General features: G+C 36.0%; 1 protein-coding gene across 8 annotated transcripts in view; it reads left to right on the plus strand.

Annotated features, from left to right (window-relative positions):
- LOC140742228 (uncharacterized) overlaps positions 1-16,537 on the plus strand; it is an 81,469-nt gene extending 64,932 nt beyond the window's left edge. For 3 of the 8 annotated variants that reach the window (XM_073073065.1, XM_073073066.1, XM_073073070.1), the window contains 15 exons: positions 600-852; positions 996-1,179; positions 1,266-1,422; positions 1,505-3,553; positions 4,092-4,215; positions 4,293-4,541; positions 5,134-5,239; positions 5,521-5,773; positions 6,145-6,564; positions 7,662-7,821; positions 9,684-9,792; positions 11,827-11,940; positions 12,382-12,483; positions 14,353-14,514; positions 16,178-16,537. In XM_073073065.1, coding sequence (XP_072929166.1) covers positions 600-852; positions 996-1,179; positions 1,266-1,422; positions 1,505-3,553; positions 4,092-4,215; positions 4,293-4,541; positions 5,134-5,239; positions 5,521-5,773; positions 6,145-6,564; positions 7,662-7,821; positions 9,684-9,792; positions 11,827-11,940; positions 12,382-12,483; positions 14,353-14,514; positions 16,178-16,346 — 4,611 coding nt within the window. In that variant the 3' untranslated portion in view covers positions 16,347-16,537. Of the gene's footprint in view, positions 1-599; positions 853-995; positions 1,180-1,265; positions 1,423-1,504; positions 3,800-4,091; positions 4,216-4,292; positions 4,542-5,133; positions 5,240-5,520; positions 5,774-6,144; positions 6,565-7,661; positions 7,822-9,683; positions 9,793-11,826; positions 11,941-12,381; positions 12,484-14,352; positions 14,515-16,177 lie in introns of all 8 variants that reach the window. The other 5 variants (XM_073073063.1, XM_073073062.1, XM_073073064.1 and 2 more) reach the window with 4 other exon arrangements.
- Positions 16,538-18,406: the final 1,869 nt, after the last annotated feature.

Below are 18,406 nucleotides of genomic sequence, written 5' to 3' on the forward strand. Positions count from 1 at the left end.
AGAAATTGAGGCAAAAATTGTTTCTGGTGACAAATGGGGCATTATGATGTGTCGCTGTTTGATTTATGACCTCATTTGTAGCAGGAAAAGGAATTAAATTGATAACGCCCGCTTCGCAGCATGTGTCATGCCCTGAAGTGTAGAATGATATTATGTAGACTATTGATGCATTCAATGTAAAACATTATTATTCAGTTGTATTACAATGTATGTAACAACTAATAATGTAATGAAGTGAGATGGCAACGCTATTCATATGCCGCTTTCTATGTAATATAAATGCATCGGCTACTTATTTTAGTTACGAATCTAACGCACCGAGAATAATTCGTGCACGGTGCAAATGTTTATATTCCAACTAACGCTTGAAGCGTTTCGAAATCTTCCGGCAACCACTACAAGCGCAAGCGCACATACTGTCCGCTACCCACGTCCCACACGTACAATGCTCTAATTTAACACCACCGAAACACTCATGAGACAACTCTGCTCCTGATATCACTGAATTTGAACTGTAAACTCATTATCAATGTAAACATTTTTGTAATGAGTAATCAGTTATTTGATAGTCATTAAGTAATTATGTTTACTCTCTTTAGGGTGAAGAATCCGTCGGTTCGATCAACACTATGTCGATATGCAAATCGGAGCTTCTATTCTCTCCGGTAAAGGAAGGTGCGCATGGCGTTCACTTTAGTGTGGACAGTTTAGATTGTGAATTGCCTACGGAGCAGGACCTAATACTAACATGCCAGGCCAATAAAGATAACTACACCATCGCCTTCGAGGGCAGTCTCACCATTTACTCCGAGGACAGTGAGTGCGCTGAACCTGCCGTCAATCCAAAACATGGTAATGACAAAACGAGATTACTGATAAGCTTTGAAGTAAAATTATTAATGGCAGATGATATAATGTTTGCCGATTTCGTTGCGATGATTCATAATTAACCTATTCATGATAATCTCGAAGCTAATATTGTAATCTTTTTTCAGACAAACTGGGTAAGGATAATTTAGTAGCATTAGATAGTGATGAAAGAACGCGCAGGAATTTAGAATTACTAGAAAGATGTAAGAAATTAACAAATAAGCTAACAACCTCTATGGCTAGAAGTGATTTAGGATTAACTACGTGGAGTAAGCTTAAGAAACAAAGTAGCGAAACACCTTTAAGGAGGTAATTATAAATTTATTATTAAAACATTATTTTCCATAGGTATGACGGAACACTAATATACTAATAATCACTTTCCTTTCTTTTAGGCACCCATCCGGAAATAACAATGAAGACTCAAACGAATCGACTGATGTCACAAGTGAAATGAATAGTTCCGTAATTAAAAGCCAAAGTTTGCCTAATTTATATCGAAGAAAACTCATGAGTAGTTCTATCAATTCTGCAGCGCTCAGCAATTCAACGGTTCGTATTAATTAACCATTTAAAATTCCATTGTTTCTATGTACTTATAAGATACATGATTATAATAAATTTCTCTTTTTAGGTTGACTCTTTTACCGCGAACCATAAACTAACTGGTAATTCAACGTGTATGAAAGTATACGATGTCTCACAAAATCGATCGACTCTCGGTAGTCAACATTCAGAACCTATGAGTACTTCTTCTACTGAAAATCAAACATCCTCAGATAAAAGTCAACCAAAGCAATCATTCAATTTGGTAAAACTATTCATGAAGCAAAAAAGCATAAGCAACGATGGAATTGTTGGAATGGATCAGTTAGATCGATCGGAATGCTGGCCCTCAAGTTCAGGGGGTGATAGTGGAGAATCTATGGGAGAGCAAAAACTCGCAGATTTAAAATCAGTTTCAGCTGATCGACCACAAGCTGAATTGCCATGTGACACTGAAGAAAATACATCAGTTATCTACGATGAAATTCGATCAGTTAATCCGTACAATAGAGTATACGATGAAGTCATTGAAGAAGAAGAGAACCTCGAAGGAGCCAAATTAAGTGGCAGTGACACAAATTTGTACGCTGTTGTTAACAAACCACACATAAAAAGGGCTAATATGAGCAGTAATAACAGTCCATGCAAAACAAGGAGTAGGAAATCATGTTCATCGCAATCATCAGCTACAAGTGTAAGCATTTCAAGCTGTTCTGAGTCCGATGGCACACAAATCACAAGAATGAACAAAATACCTTTAAGGGAATCTTGCGATCATAAGTCTACATCTACGCATCTAGAAGCTGATACATTGGATAAAAGTATGCAAACGTCGAATATCCAGGTATCAACAATTTCTCATGAACGAGAACTTCTAAAAGTAGTGGAGCCGTCATTCTTAGAAAAACTAAAGGAGGGAGATTGTGAGAAGCCCGTTTTTGTGCTCTATCCAAACTATACACTACCAGACATCAGTTTCTTAAATGGTAGACCAAATATTTACTTAAACCCGTTGAAAGTAAACATTTCTCCTAAATCGAATGAAAGCAAGAAGACCCGAATGCAAGTTAAAGGGAAAAGGCCGTTTTCGTGCAACGATGTGGAGATATTAAAGAAAAAAGGTTTAAGTCATATAAAAGACTGGGACTCTCTTAACTTCTTACTACCTCTCGAATGCAAGCAGCTATTATCAGAATTGCCAGAACTGGCGCAAATAAAAGAAAAAGAAGGTGTATCTAAATGTAGCGATAAATACTGCAATTCATCACCTTCATGTAAATCAAAGAACAGGCCAATGAGTTGCGACTGCAATAATTTGGTCGGAAATAATACTGCTGTATCATCCAGCTCAAGTACAGCTACTCAACCTTCATCAGGCTATCGCGGTTCCTCTACAATGTTAACGGATTCTTCTGCACAGAATAGTCCCGCTCCAGCTGGAAACTTCAATCCATTGTTTGTATACCGCTACGACAGTGCAACAAGCTCAGAGGCTAGCTGCGTCAATAATGACGGACTACGAATTATTCCTACTATACCGAAGCGATCATTATCGTTGGCCGATCAGAATCGAATGGTCAAACAAGGAGAGTTAGCACCTCCGAGACCTCCATTACCAAAGAGTATATTACGTAAATCCGTGGATAAAACTCGCAAGTCTACTAGTCATACAAAACGTTATAGTATGTTTGAAATGGATGAGTTTATACAAGATCCAATTGTTTGCGCTACTGCTGCTGTAGAACATAAAACGAAAAGAAGATCTTTACAAGAACCATATTATCTACAAAACCAAAATCTCGATTATAGAAAGAATAATGATTTAGCAGCTAAAAGATTATCCCAACAATTCTTAGACGCTGCCGAAAAAGACGCTGAATACAACGAATATTACCAAGACGAAGGTGTTGGCACAGAAAGTAGTCTTGAGTCAGGAAAATCAAATGAAATCAAATTCCACAGGCCGCACACACCTCCTTTACCGAAACCAAGAACCAAGAAAATGGAATATATTGATTTTCCGCCCCCAGGGGCTCTTATTAGTAGCGCAGACTTGCAACAGTTAGAAGAATTCTTAAAACAGAGCGGATTCAACTGCCAAAATATGGACGAATGGGATCAAAATCAAGTTCAAAAGGTAAGAAGTCAGGTTACCAAGTTTCTCCAAATGAAACGTTCTCAGGAAGAGAATCAAAAATCTACAGATTCTAGCGCTAGTAGTTGTAATAGCAAGAAATCTGTGAGTTTTGCGCAAAAGTCAGAAGGTAAAACCGAGTGCCAGGGGGCGCAAGTGAAAGCTATGGAAGAGCTTAAGGTAGTCAGTCTTGCAACTCCACCTAACTCACCTAACATTTCTGCGGTGATCGCACAAAGACACTATCAGGTAATGGTATCTCTTTCCTTCCTTGCTCTCCCTCGCATCACATTGCCCGTTGATTTCTGTGAGTATCCTTGGTTTTTCATTTATATTTTATTTTCCTATGTACTGACCTTCACTCCTACCTACGCTTATTTTAAAGCTATCTGTTCCCACAGCGCAGTTTTTATTTTTTTGTAGCACATGTTTCGTGATTCTCTTTTTGTTTATTTTTTCATGCGCCATTATTAATGACATCCTTTGCTATGTTTGTTTTATAACTAAAATTACCCATCACTATTAACATTTTCCCTTGTAGGCCAAGAATTTAGCAGAAATACCTATCTGCGAAGAAGGAGAAGTGAGTCCGGATGAATTCGGAACTCCTACGCTACATGAAGGAAGAGCAAAATATGATCTGATTGATGTATCACAGAAAAGGGGTATGTACTCTTGTTATATTTCGTTGAATACAAAACAGCGTATAATACGAAATATTAATGTTGTTTTATATGTTTAGCTCTAGTCTCAAACGTGACGGATGCTGTGGAAATGTTAATCCAGCACTTTTCGCCTGCAACGGATCAGGCTGAACTAGCATTCTTGGGCGATTCAAAACAGTCGCCAGCTTGCGCCAAAATAGCGCTAAACGCGTTATGTCCAGCTTTATATGCGATATTCAGGGATGGCCTGAAAGAGAGTATCGAAACTTCCTTTGGATCTGTCAACAATTCCGTTTGGCAAATGGTAGAAGCAACAGCTAGACAAGGTATGATACTTGAAAATTAATTTTATGTAACAGACTTAGTACACTGCTTTATATAGCAATACTAATAATAGGGTTTTCAATGAAACATAGTACTATTTATATCCCGTCTAGCGTTCAAAGAGGTGGGGGAAACATCCGTATTTAACTCGTTCAATTATATGTACCTATTAGAAATATACAGGATTCGGCTGCCACAACATTATCGCAATACTTATATTTGGTCCATAAAAGCGATGCAATGATGTTGTGTTCTAGTTTGAAGGGTGTGGTAGTGGTGTAGGGTCGTAGAAAAAGGTACAAATACGAAGTATTCGAACTTACTATATTATAATTTCGCCTCATGAATTACCAATGAATCTAGGGCAAAACTTCATAGGATTGCTGGCTTATTTTCTATTAGTTACAAATGTCAACTTTCAAACCATTTACATCTCTAACATCATACAAATATCATGATGTAAAGTCGTACACAAATCGCGGCCTTATCATTTTAATGGCCGTTTATGTTAACAGTATGCGTACTGTGCACTTGTCGAGACATTTCTGAGAAGTGTTCCCTTGCTGCATATGTTTATACGGTAAACTGTTTCAGGCCCTATAACAAAATCTCTTAACGAGCTGGTACTGAGAATAAACAGTGAAGACGCAGTTACGGAAGGACTGGTCAAGTTTAACGCATTTATTTTGGGCCTTCTAAAGTGAGTATACTTTTTAATTACAACTAATCGACTATATTATATTTGTAAATCTTGACAATATTATACTAACATAGTAAAGTAGTACCTATAATTAATTGAGATGTCTTGGAAGTTAAGTATTGGGCAAATTCAATTCAATTGGGATGTATTATTATAAACAACCCCTCATTTTGTGCACAAGAGCATTTTTTTTAATAATCAGTTTTCGAATTTCAATGCAAAATCGTTAAATGAAAATTTAAAGCAGTTATTTGATTTTATACCTTGTCATTTGTACACAGCGCGCAATCCGTCGATGCATGGGTCTCGTATGTGAGAACAAGGGAATCTATTCTGGAGAAACACTATGGACCTGATTCCCTCATACTGGCGGGTTGCATCGGCGAACCGCGGTGTAGAGCCCTCTTGGATACGTTACTAGCCAGTCTCGAGCCGTTGAGACTATTGCCCTTCTCTCTGGACCTTATGTTTGAAATGCGAGAACTGCACAGAAGCTTCAAGAGAATCGAGAGCGACATGCGAGCTGCCAGTCGGGTATGTTGACCTTTGTGACAAACTAACAAATCATTTAACTCGTAAATATATTTGATATGACAAAAACTACATACATGCCGCTCGAGCCTCGATATCACGTTACTACATACTGACTATCGCCTCAAATCTAAGCAAACGTCGCTTTATTTGCATTTTATTGTTTATTGCATGTGCTTTGGAACCACATATCACAGCGAACAAAGACAAAAGCGTTTACTTTCGTGCACAGCTTTCATAAAATGCAAATAACGGCACAATCGAACGATCTGTATCTACCGACAGGCGAAACTCAAGGGCGTTCTTCTATTTACATTTTACTAACGCTGAATGGCATGTTGCATGATGTTAAACAACTTTCATGTATTTAACAGCCCACCTCGATTAACACTCCGCCACTAACACTCAACCAGCGGAACCTCCTGAAGTTGGTCCGTTCGATGCAGTCGAGCGGCCTGTCCAGCGACGATTGCCAAACCAGCGTCATAATGAGACACAAGGAGCCCAAAAATAAAGAACCTTCGACTCCCGACCTGCTGAACGACTCGGCCAACGTTAAAACTACTCTGGAAAAGAACAGGCCTCGGTCGTGTGTTAACCCGAGCCCCATCGGTTACGACATATGTCCGAATAACAGTCGGATAGAATTAGAGACGAACAGGAGATGGTCGGGCGTCCAACTGGGCTCGAAGCTCATGCAAGCTTTCGATCGTTTAGTCTTTGACGACAGTGACGATTACACAGATAGCTTAGAGAATAACAAACCCGCTAAACCTGCCGGCAATGAACTAAAGGTAACTCGGGGCCCTTGTGTGGAAATTGAATGTGCTTCGTGTAGCGGCTTGTTTTGTTTTGTCAATTTCTTTATTCCACTGTCGTTGTTGGCAAACGCTTCCGGCATTTTTTTTCGTTCAGCTTAGTTTGTTTTAGATTTGTTTTCGTGTGGTTTCATGTTAACATGTGTGCACCATCATTTGTTTCGTCACCATTTTGTTTTCATTTTCATTACCAAATCATTACATAAGATTGTTGTTTATGTACGTATAGAATATTTTGTTTTTATGTACTTATGTATGTATTATTTCATCAAAGAAAACACGCGACCACAGGCTGACAAGTCTTGTGGTTCGTGTACATGATATTCCATCAGTCCAGTAATGACGCATACCCACTGCCGGCTGTTTACGTATTCAGTACTATAATTTCTGGGAATATTCCCAACTGGAAAATACAATACACACCCAGTAAATAGGACATCGGCAATGTAGGCATTATGGATGTACGATTGTGTAGTTCGATTTTATTGTTTTACCTACTTTTTGTTGTCAGGAATTTCATGCATGCACTGGAAAAAAATATGAGAAAGTCCTTTATGATTGATGTATACATGTATCTATAATAAAATATTCAATTTATTACAGGTATTTAAAAATATAATATTCTTGTTTCATTTAGACGTTTATAGATTTTTTATTATTTTACTGTATTTATGAAACCTCTTAGTAGTATATGTAAATAATATATCAAATATTGAAAAATATGCCTTTCCCTATACAAAGATGGCAAACGTAGTGTAACAAAAACATTATTCAAAATATATTTAATTATACAAATATACCTAATACGTAATTTATCATCAATGAGTGTCCTTTCAACCATCTTTTTTTTTTCATTTAAACTCTACCTGACGTGAGAGCGCAGGGTAAAAAAACTTTACATACACACAATTTAAAAGATATAATTAAATAACAATGAAACTAATAACGACTCAACTCGTACATTCGGCGACCTTTACGACTGACTACATACGTGTTTAGGAATCGTGAATATCATTATATGATCCTACATGTAGTTATTATGATGGTCGGTTACAATAGCGTTTGTATTATAGCTGGAGTGTAGTGGCGACGAGCAATGGCGGCCGGGGTCGGCAAACAGCGCGGCGAGCGGCAACACGGGCAACGGCAGCAACAACTCGGGCGGCAAATTCCGCCGGCTACAGCTCAAGTGGGAGCTACTTAGCAACGCTGAAAGCCCTGTTACTCCATCAGGTATGTATTTATTAAGGTTTGTTGTTAATTTTGTTGATAAATATTTTGCTTAAATCAAAATCTTTTCAATTTTTTCTTGCTGATAGAAATTTTTCAGTTTCAAGCTTGAGTAGGCTAACACATATTTTATTTTTTAAATAACGGTTATGTAAACCTTCATTTAATACACTTATGATTTTAATAATAGAACATAAAATAATCTAAGTATAAGTACATTTTTAATTTTCGAATATATTGTAATAACTAATGTTTTGTTTCGGTCGGAACATATTGATTGAAAACTTGAATGTTACTCTTATATTTCCACTAAGGTGCCTACATATTCATACTTTGAGCAATGCCAGTGCTTAAACATTTATCGTCTAGATTGAAAACAGATATCCTATTGCATGTCTCAAATGCAATTGGCATCGAACTTAAAACGTTCTTCGTATCATGCAATTTCTAGAACTTGAATGCATAAATAATAAATATGGATGATTCAAATAGAATATTCGCGCTTAACTATCAGATTTAGTTAGATTTTATTACGATGCTTGGCTAATAAATATATTTGAAGGACGAATTTACTTCATTGTATATTTATAAGCTGCGATCTCTAAACAATAGGCAACGTTGCCTCAAAAGGCAGGGGATCCGCAATGGTAACTTCCGTAGGCTTATATAACCATGTACCGCTAACTTGAAGCCTTGAAACTTATTGGATTCTGCCATTCAATATCATATCGTGGTAGACATTTCTAGAATTGTAATTGATAGCTCTTTTAAAGTACTTACGTAATTATCTACATTAGAATTCTTGACTCAAGATTCGTATAGCAGTGGGATTGTAATAGATTAATGTTTTTAGATGCACCAATTTTATACCAAAACTTTCAGATGAATAAGACTACGCAATAAATGAAATTGTATCTCATAATTTCTTAAAATAGACATGTCGTATAATAAAATAGAGCTCGTTGTTTAATAGTTTAAACACTTGCGCGCCAACTAATTTTAATACCAGAAGAATTAGAAACACGCGGAATCATCATTTTAGTCACATTTTTGTGGTCATTTTCTTTAAGTATTAAATTGGTTATAGGTATGTACAATACGTACATATTTTTGATAATCTACATAATGTTAAAATAATACTCGTTCATGTTTATCAGTTAACAAGGTTTTATAGATACTGACTGTATGTATATTATAACTACAAGTTTTAATTGACGCGATAGTGCGGCGGCATTTTCTGGAAGTCTATGGAACAAATATTTGTGTAGACTTATTTTTGAATGTAGCGCTCTGTGATGCCGGCATTCTCAACGCTGTGAAATGATATGTCAGCAATATAAGAGCATCAATTTGGGCAGTTGCATTTTTGTACCATGCAAGTGTAAGACATGAAATTTGTACAAATAATAAATTATCAACTTTCCAATTATAAATTTTCCAAAAAAGTAAACATATTTTTCGTTTCTTCTTAATTTTACTAAGAAGCTCTTTGACACCCGATTTATAACTTCACATCATCAAAGTCTATTCAACCATTTCCGAATATTTGCATACATACTTTATCGATTTTTTACCCGACTGCGGAGAGTTACTTTTGTGGAGCGCATATGTATCTCTTATGATTTGGCATGCCCTATGGCCCTATAGGTCAAATTACTTGACAGATATTAACATAATATGACGTGTTGTTAGATTAGTCTAAATGATGATAGTGAAATAGGCAATATTTTAAGCAGCCGAGTTTTTGTGTTTGTAACATTTTTCTAACTCTATCTGATTTTATGCATATACAATATTTTATCAAGACTGTCACGTAGATACTCGTAAAATCGTAAGTATTAAATAAATGCACTGTGACTTACCAGGAGAGACGTCTCCGGCAGCGGCGCGCGGCTCGAAGATCCCGCGGCCGGTGTCGTCGCCCGTGCGCCCGCACGCGCCCGCCATCACCTCGCCCGCTAAGAACACGCACAGGTTGGTGTACAGTTTATTATTTACCACCCACTAAATTGTTAGTTGGTTTAATTTTAATATTGTTTCATTATGTTTTTATATATATTATAATTGAGGAGTAGCAGACGACTATGCAATCCTGATGGTAAGTGGTTACTACCGCCCATGGAAATCTGTAATCAACCCCAGACAGGATTAGATATTCCTACCTGAGGTCGGCCACAGATGCGCCGCTACTCCTGTCTAAGCTGGACGCCTCGAAAAGTACGTCTCCCGTACCGCACACTTCAAACCAGAACACAGCAGCGCGTAACACTGCTGTTATGAAGAAATGGGTATGTTATACTATTTTAAATAATCATTCATCTTTTAAATCATCTATCATTAAATCGCGTACCGCACAGTGTTTAAAATTGACAATACTGTTAAATTATATATTTTGCCAATAAGAACTGACTGACTTGAGGTATGAAGTTAACAACCTTTTGCCTATTAAAATATTCGATTTTAAGTTATAAAAGATAGCTCATGGAGGTACATAGAAGTACTTAAGATATTATAAACGACACTGAACTTCGTCGCTAGAGTGTGATGCTACCTTTTAAAATGTTTTTAAACTTGAGAGATTTCAGGACACATTTCTAGAATGAAAGTTCATTTTCACGATGTAAATAGACTCGTCTACAATTTCGTAAAAGTCGTCTGGCAATCGCGGAAACTCGAAAAAAATGCGTTAGCTATGCTTTGTTGTCTTTACTCAAAATAGAAATGACCTACCTTTCCAATGGTGAAACGCTATTTAACAAAACTGTGTCTTGTTTATTTGAAAGTGATGCTATTTCTTACCTTTAACCGTAGAGATTAGCAAATGTACAACGGCTATATTATAAGCAAATTTGTTTACATTCGGTGCAATAGAGTCGTGAAATATATTTATAATACACAGTTAAAATTTTCTTTAAAACCCTTTGAATTCTCGACTTCTATTATAAATTCGTACCGTTTGGCATGTGGCGCTATTAATAGTATTAATTAATAATATTAAAAATTAATAATATTAAAAAACTACTTTGTTTTTGATACTCCTTTTACCTTTATATAAGACTAGCTGACCCGGCAAATTTTGTACCGCCTCAAAATCTATTAATCAAATATATTTCATATAAGATATACCCTATGTTACTCGTGGATAATGTAGCTTTCGAATGGTGAAAGAATTTTTAAAATCGCTCCAGTATTTTTTGGGCCTATTCATTACAAACAAACAAAGTTTTCCTCTTTATAATATTAGTATAGACGTACAGTCCACATAATAATGTTATATTAGGTACGAGTCTATTCGCAATAATCCGCATATGGGAATTTCTGGGGCCTACTTCAATTATCTCTACCAGCCTTACTCTATTGTGCACAGAAAACTATTCTGTCGAATTGAGCACAATGGGTACTTTAATACTTATTTTGATTTATGTGTCATAAAATAAATGAAATCGCATTATAACCTACATAAGCAATAGATTCCCTCGGGGCAAGGCATCAATTTACGGAGGTTCAATTTTGTAACAGCCTATTTATATCACGCAATCTATCGGTACTATTACAGCCCATTGGACTAATATTTCAAAATATGTCGAACGCAACGAGTTATGAATATAGAGGAGCTGTTTATAATCTTAGTTAATGTAGAATTATTTTTAACTTGGGTTTGAAGATTGCTACAAGTACATCCTCGAAGCTGATTTAACTTCGAATTTTCATAACATTAACTATTCACTTATCACTCATGTATGAGTATCTAATTTGAGATGTGAATATGTAAAAATTATAGATATTACGAACAGTAAAAAAAACAGTGATTTTATAATTATTTTAGAAATATTTACAAGTCTTCAAATTCATTCTACAATATAGTTAGGATATTGATAAACGAGACTAATTTTACCAATACCCTGTATCAAAATATTACTAAATTGTATTAAGAATACACTTGACAGTCAATAACTGTTAAGTATGTATTTCAGGAATATGCTGCTATTTAGTATTTGTTGTTTATAGGGGCATTCCCGTACCGGTTCGGAAGGGTAACTCCCCGACGTCCGCTACGGCCACAAACCGTGCTGCTGCAAGGTCTACCGCCACTAATAAGAAACCACCGCAGCCTGCCAACAGGTAAGAAATTTTATTAGTATTTTAGGTACATATACATGTCTTATAAAAATCTCAAAATGTCGACGAATTAATACGAGTATACTCGTAAATCGCGCTATGCTATATTTTAAATGCTTTTATATTTAAGGTGAGGGTCTATCAACACTTTTGTGTGGGTATTCGGTATTATACATGTACTAGAATCTGTTGTCAAAAATTTATTATTAATTATTTGCCCATTCTTCATCATTCTACATCATCTTAGATAAAAAAATAATACATTTATCTATTTACTCTGCAAATCTTAAAATTTCTATATCAGATCCTAGTACATCTAAAATCTTCATTCTAGATATTTATGTATCAACTTCTATAAATTTTCTATACGTTTCTATTGCTAGGGCTTTATATTTGTTATAATATGTGTACTGGCATACAACATATATGCACGCATTACTTCAGAGTCATACCCGAGAAGCCAACGAGGAAACCCGCCCCGGAAAAACCGCGGCTCTCAAACACAAATGTTGCTGCTAAAATCACGTGCAATGCTAAGAAATCTCCGTATGTATAAATTAGACGGGAAATTGGAACTAACATGTACTAACATACTAATGTTATTTGGTGATTGGGTATTAATATAGTAACATGGTTAACGGCATGCTTAATTCTAGTTATGAGCACTTTAACGGCTTAATTTAAATATGGTATAGGTAATGTATTGGTTTAAAAGTATGAAGATAGGTAATTATAATTGTAACTAATACTTGCAGGTCATTACCAACACCATAATTTATTATTTGTTTGGTAAAAAAAAATTCTATAAAAGTTATTTTTCTGTTGTTTTATATGCTATATTTATGGCAGTGATTCAGTTCCTCATGAAACTTTACATAAGACTACATTTTTGTACGAAAAATATAGCTTGCGAATTTACATAAAAAGACGGGTCCTTTCCATTCATAAATGGGTTTCAAATGGGAATGGTTTTGTCGACATATAAGAGAAGTAAGATTTTTGGCATTCAATTGTACAAAATAGAAAGCCGTACAAAATACGACCAGCGGCCGAATATATTGAACAAAAGGTACAAAAGAGATCTAGGACAAAACTTTACAAAGAGACTATGCTTCTAAATAGATGAAAAATAGCAGGTTCAACTTAGATGTACCTTATGAAGTTATGGAAAAAGATTTAATGGAATCTTTCTAAAAGAGAAAGCTGCCTTAATTTATACGAATATGTTTAGTACTATGGTTTAAATGATAATTCCCAGATCAATTGTAAGTGGGTTGTAGTGCTTTAAAAGTCGGAGAAAAAATGTCTGTTATTTTTAATTTCAGAAAGTTAAAGTATTAAAAAAACTTATTTCAAATTGTACAAGCAATCCAGCTTTAGTTATAAATACCATAAATGTAGTAGGTATTTTCGGATATTGAACCAAATTCCTTTAGTGAAATACGATAACAGGCTATAAACAGCGCATGACCATAAATCACTTGTAAAGTTTAAAGAACAGATACTGGAGGGCATTAAAGACTCTTGAACATCTTTAAATAAAGTGCACTGAAGTTCATAATTCTTGCCGACTTCAATTTAAATCCAGGTCTATAGTATTGGATAAATAAAAATTAAAAGAAATTACAATTAATATGAATCGAGATGAGTGTAGCTATCGAAATAGTATTTACTATTTAAAATCAGAAAGGAGCCAAATCTATTTGTGATTTGTGGAAGTAGAGTACAAATACTGTGCTACATATTTAGGAGGAAAGCCTAATATAATTGAGTCACACGTCATATTCTCAATCATTTGTAAACTTGTAAACTCTACCGAATTGTATTTGACTTTTAGATGGATCATAGCTTAATCCTTATTATTTTTTGAGAGCGTTATATTCATTTGCGACAGGAGATAATAAATAAAATCATGATGATAAGTGATTATACAAAGCTAGCTAAATTATGCTCGTGAGAGTATGATATAGTTTTGTTAAGTCAGGGGAGGGGGTACCAAAAACAGTGGCATAGTTAATGTCTGTGATACTAAAATTCCGCTAGTTTTTGCATTTGTTCTCGCGTTTTACTAGACCCAGACCCAGACCCAGAGGATAAATAAACATAGGCATTATATCGTTTTATTAAAAGTTTCTAAAAACAGCGGTGTAGTTGAAATCGATAAAAGAACGCTAGTTTCTAATTTTTTTCTTCAGTTGTACTAGCCGTATGGTCCAGTCCCCTAACCCGGAGGGGGTTCTCTTCTTGTACACTCTCATGATAATAATCACCAGCAGTCAGTGATACGTACGTCTAGCGTAGTCGAAGTCGATAATATTAAAAGTCAGCTAGTTTCCAGTCCAGACCCCTAATCCCCTCTACTCGCACACTCCCATAACAACCACCAGCAGTCAGTAACAAGTGTCGTGTGCGCAGAACGTCCCGCGTGGACCGCGTGGAGGGCGGCGGCGGCGCGCCGCGGCCGTCGTCGCTGCCGTACGGGCGCGCGCCGCCGCCCGCCGCGCCGCGCCGCGCCGCCTCCTCCTCCGCCGCGCGCCCGCACGCGCACCACGCGCAACACGCGCAGCACAAGAACAGGTGGGCTATGCGCATTTTACTTTAATCCTATGCTGGCAAATCATTTGCAATTCTGTTTTTTATAATGTTCATTTGGCAAACGAGTATGCGTGCGTACCACACGCAGCACAAGAACAGGTGGGCTATTGACACTTTACATTAGTATAGTCCGCGTCAAACGTCTAGTCCGCTCTGGGGGCCTACCACCATCTTTTAAAAACCGTCATAGTTCCGGAATGTTTTATTTCAATATTACATCAACATTATTTTGATTCGTACCACGAGCTCCTTAAAACAATATTGTTCTATTCCTGCCGAGTGATGTAAAATAATGAATAATTTGTCTATTCCTTATCCAAGAGAAAACGAGACATCAACACTAGAGTCGTTTCTTTCGCACCATAGTCTAGATTGTGTTCCGTCATACGCAGTTATACAGACTTACTTACTTAATTTTGTTTGACATACTCGTATAAGTACATATTATTATTATTAATTAAATTAAGTAAATATTAAGACACCCTTATCCAGTTTTCGAGTACTAGTTGTAAAAAAGTAACTGGAATTGACATATTTTGCTTAAAAAGTTAAATTTCGTGTACAATTATTTTTGGTTGAATATATTTTAAAACGTTATTCAAGTGTAACACTATTATCCAGTGCAAAGGAACGTTTGACGTTAATCGTCATTGCAAAATTTGACATAAGTACAACATTAAATTATGATATTTTGTGCCACTTCATGGTACGAATTCGGTACAAAAGAATGAATGATTTCACACAAAACCGCTTGTTTTAATATTGTTTAAACAATCTTACTTTAACGAGATCGTGGTACGAAATTTCAATGTATGATTAAAATAATCTTGTTTTAAGAGATGGTAGTAACCCGCCTGAAGTTGTTGCGCGCAGGTGTAGTCAGAGAGCCAACAGTAAGAGGACACCTCAAATAAATGTAAATTTAAAGATGAAACAAAATGTTTTAATTTCAATGATATTGAAGTGGCATACAAGTATGCATGCGCACCACAAGCTGCCCAAAAACAGGAGGGTTATGGACGTTTAGCATTGAAGTAGTTTTAAAGATAAATAGATGATTTAAAGATAAAAAGATTAAATTAATGTAGATTTAAAGATGTTACAATCTTTTGTGATTCTCATTTTATAATGTTGGCAAACGAGTATGCATACATACGAGTACCACACACAGCACAAGAACAGATGGGATATGTATACTTTTTTTTATAGTAGGTTTAAAGATGGGAAAATATTTTTAAAATATTGAAGCGATAAACAAACATGCAGTCTTCTCGATAAAGGTAATTGTCGCCCATGGATATTCAAAATCAACCCTAGATAAAATAAGACTCCCTATCTAAGGACAGTCTGTAATGTGATTAGCTCTGAGCATATCCGCGTCAAACCGTGTTTAAAACTACTGTTATAAAGTAGAAACTACTACTGGTATAATACTATTATAACAGTTTTGTATGTATAGCGACATTAATAATTTGCGAACAGATAGGCAAAGTTTGCCGTCATTTTCTTTATGTTCTACCGTATACAGAATGTATTTCAAAATATTATTTATCTGAAGAACGACATAAAATGCCTGTGTGATATAGCAACAAATTTTTCTTCTCTATTGAATTTAAATAATTATAAACATATTTACACATTTCAGGTACGTCAGAACATTGTGGCACCGCTTGCCTTCCGACTCGGGGCACCTAGCTTTCAACGAGGGTGAGCGCTTACGACTCATCCTGGAGGTAGACGACCAGTACCTACTGTGCTGTCGGGGCGAACAGAAGGGCCTGGTGCCCCGCGACGCCGTGCTCGAGGACTTCTGATACTGGCAGCCCTAGCGCGACTGGCGGCCGCACTGGCGGCCCTTGCGCTATGGTGACGAGGCGAGAACTACGTTACGTTAACGTACGCATTACCGGTACTACGTGCGAACGTACTACGTGCGTACGTACATGCGGGTATTTGAAATCTTATACGTAAATGGATACATGTTCGAGTTTGAAAGAGATTTAATTGAAAGAGATTTAATTTCGAGCTGAGAACACAAAGTAAAAGTTATTTATTGGAGAATAAATACAACAGAAAAAACAAGTTTCTAAGTATATTTGTCGAATATGATATTACTTATATGATAAATTTTAAATAATATGATTATTATTTTTACATCTCATTGAGAGGTATTTCGTTGATTTTTAATAGTTTTACTTTACTTGCTTTTTTTCTTAATTTCTTCCTATTTTAATTTTTATTTTGTGTACGCTACACGTATAGGAATTAAATCTTTACAATTACAGACATACCTAACATGTAACTATACTTTCATGTGCAAGATTTCAAATGCGTGGATTAAATGTAGTTCTAGCCTACACGTGCAGTGTTTAAGCCAGTCCGCACTAGAAGGTAGAGACAATTGTTGAGTGATAGAGACCGAAGCGATCAGTGCGTTAGTTTATAAAGGAACATTTGTTAGTCTGGAACTATTTGAAAACGGATTGAGGTGTCGAGAATGAAACGTGTGGATGGGATAAGTGCTGTTAATGAACTCTGTATATATAGTGCATCTGATCATCTTATCTTCGACGTTTAAGTAAGAGTTAATTTAATTTTTATGTTACCCAACTGAGCAATGTTTTACACTTTCCCTAATATATTATTGTACATTGGTCTTTGATCGGGGATTCCTGCGGCTGACCTGAAATATAATCTAGTATTATTACCTACATAAATTCTAAAATTACTAAACTCCTTAAAATAACCATAACTTATAGAATCTCTTACTTAATTTACACTTGGTTTCATTTTTAAACAAAAACAAGGCTTATTTATTTTCTCTAAAAAACTAAACATATTCTGTTAGTATGTAGATAAACGTCTCCAGTAATCCCCAGTCAACGACCCGGATTGACATCACTTAAAAAATCATGTATTTCTAATTCTGTAGAAAAATCTAGTCTTATGTTGTAAGGCACGAAAATTGTCTTAGACTGTACATAAATTATTGTAAGGAACACAAATTGTGGAAATATTTACTGAGCATGGGGTTATACTATCGCATTTAGAATCTAATATTGTGTCGTAACAGTAAATATATTCAACAATGGGATGTGATATCTAACATAATTATTTACTTTTTAGTCTAGGGAGAAAATCTCATTCTTTTAAGGCTAACTCATGCGCTAAAATCAAATGATCGATGCCGAGAGAAAGACGCCCGATATTAATTTTTAGATAATTTGGATGGAATTTGATGTCTAAAGTATAACGATACTATATTATAACGTTATTAGTACTTATCGGTATTTAACGATATCTAAGCCTGTATATAATGTATTACCAAAATTATTGAAACGTTTAAAGGGATATGTGTTAAAATTATAGTACAATGTAATGATTAAACTTGTTACCGATAGTCGTGTATTGTGCAAAGACTGGTTACGATATGAGGTCGCCACAGACTCGATTAACTCAATGTGGTTACTAACTGCATGCGGCCTTTCCTGCATGGAGCCCTTCCCTAACCGATACGTGGCTAAACCTTCGAAGATTTTTACGGATTTTAAAGGAGTTTAGGGCGCCTAACTTTTTATGTAACTAACTGCATGGCCTTCGCCAAAATCCTTTCCTCAGCGTCTTATTTACAGGGACATCGCCTACTATGTTTCAAACGTTTAACGTGTTGGTGCGTAACTTCGTACACAACTAATCGCATGCGCCTCTCCTGCTATCACTTCCCACGCCAGCACAATGCTAAAGCGTTTGCATATGGAAAAGTCCCGTTACAAATGCATATGCAATAGTCCCGCTCTTAGTTTGGCTACGGAAAAGTATTGTTGTATCATTCTGCGGTCAAACGCACATCACTATTAGCGACTATCCTATTTAA

Source organism: Epargyreus clarus, unplaced genomic scaffold (genome assembly GCF_041222505.1).
Source record: "Epargyreus clarus isolate Ecla_fem2 unplaced genomic scaffold, WU_Ecla_fem_2.2 ptg000005l, whole genome shotgun sequence".
Lineage (NCBI taxonomy): Eukaryota > Metazoa > Arthropoda > Insecta > Lepidoptera > Hesperiidae > Epargyreus > Epargyreus clarus.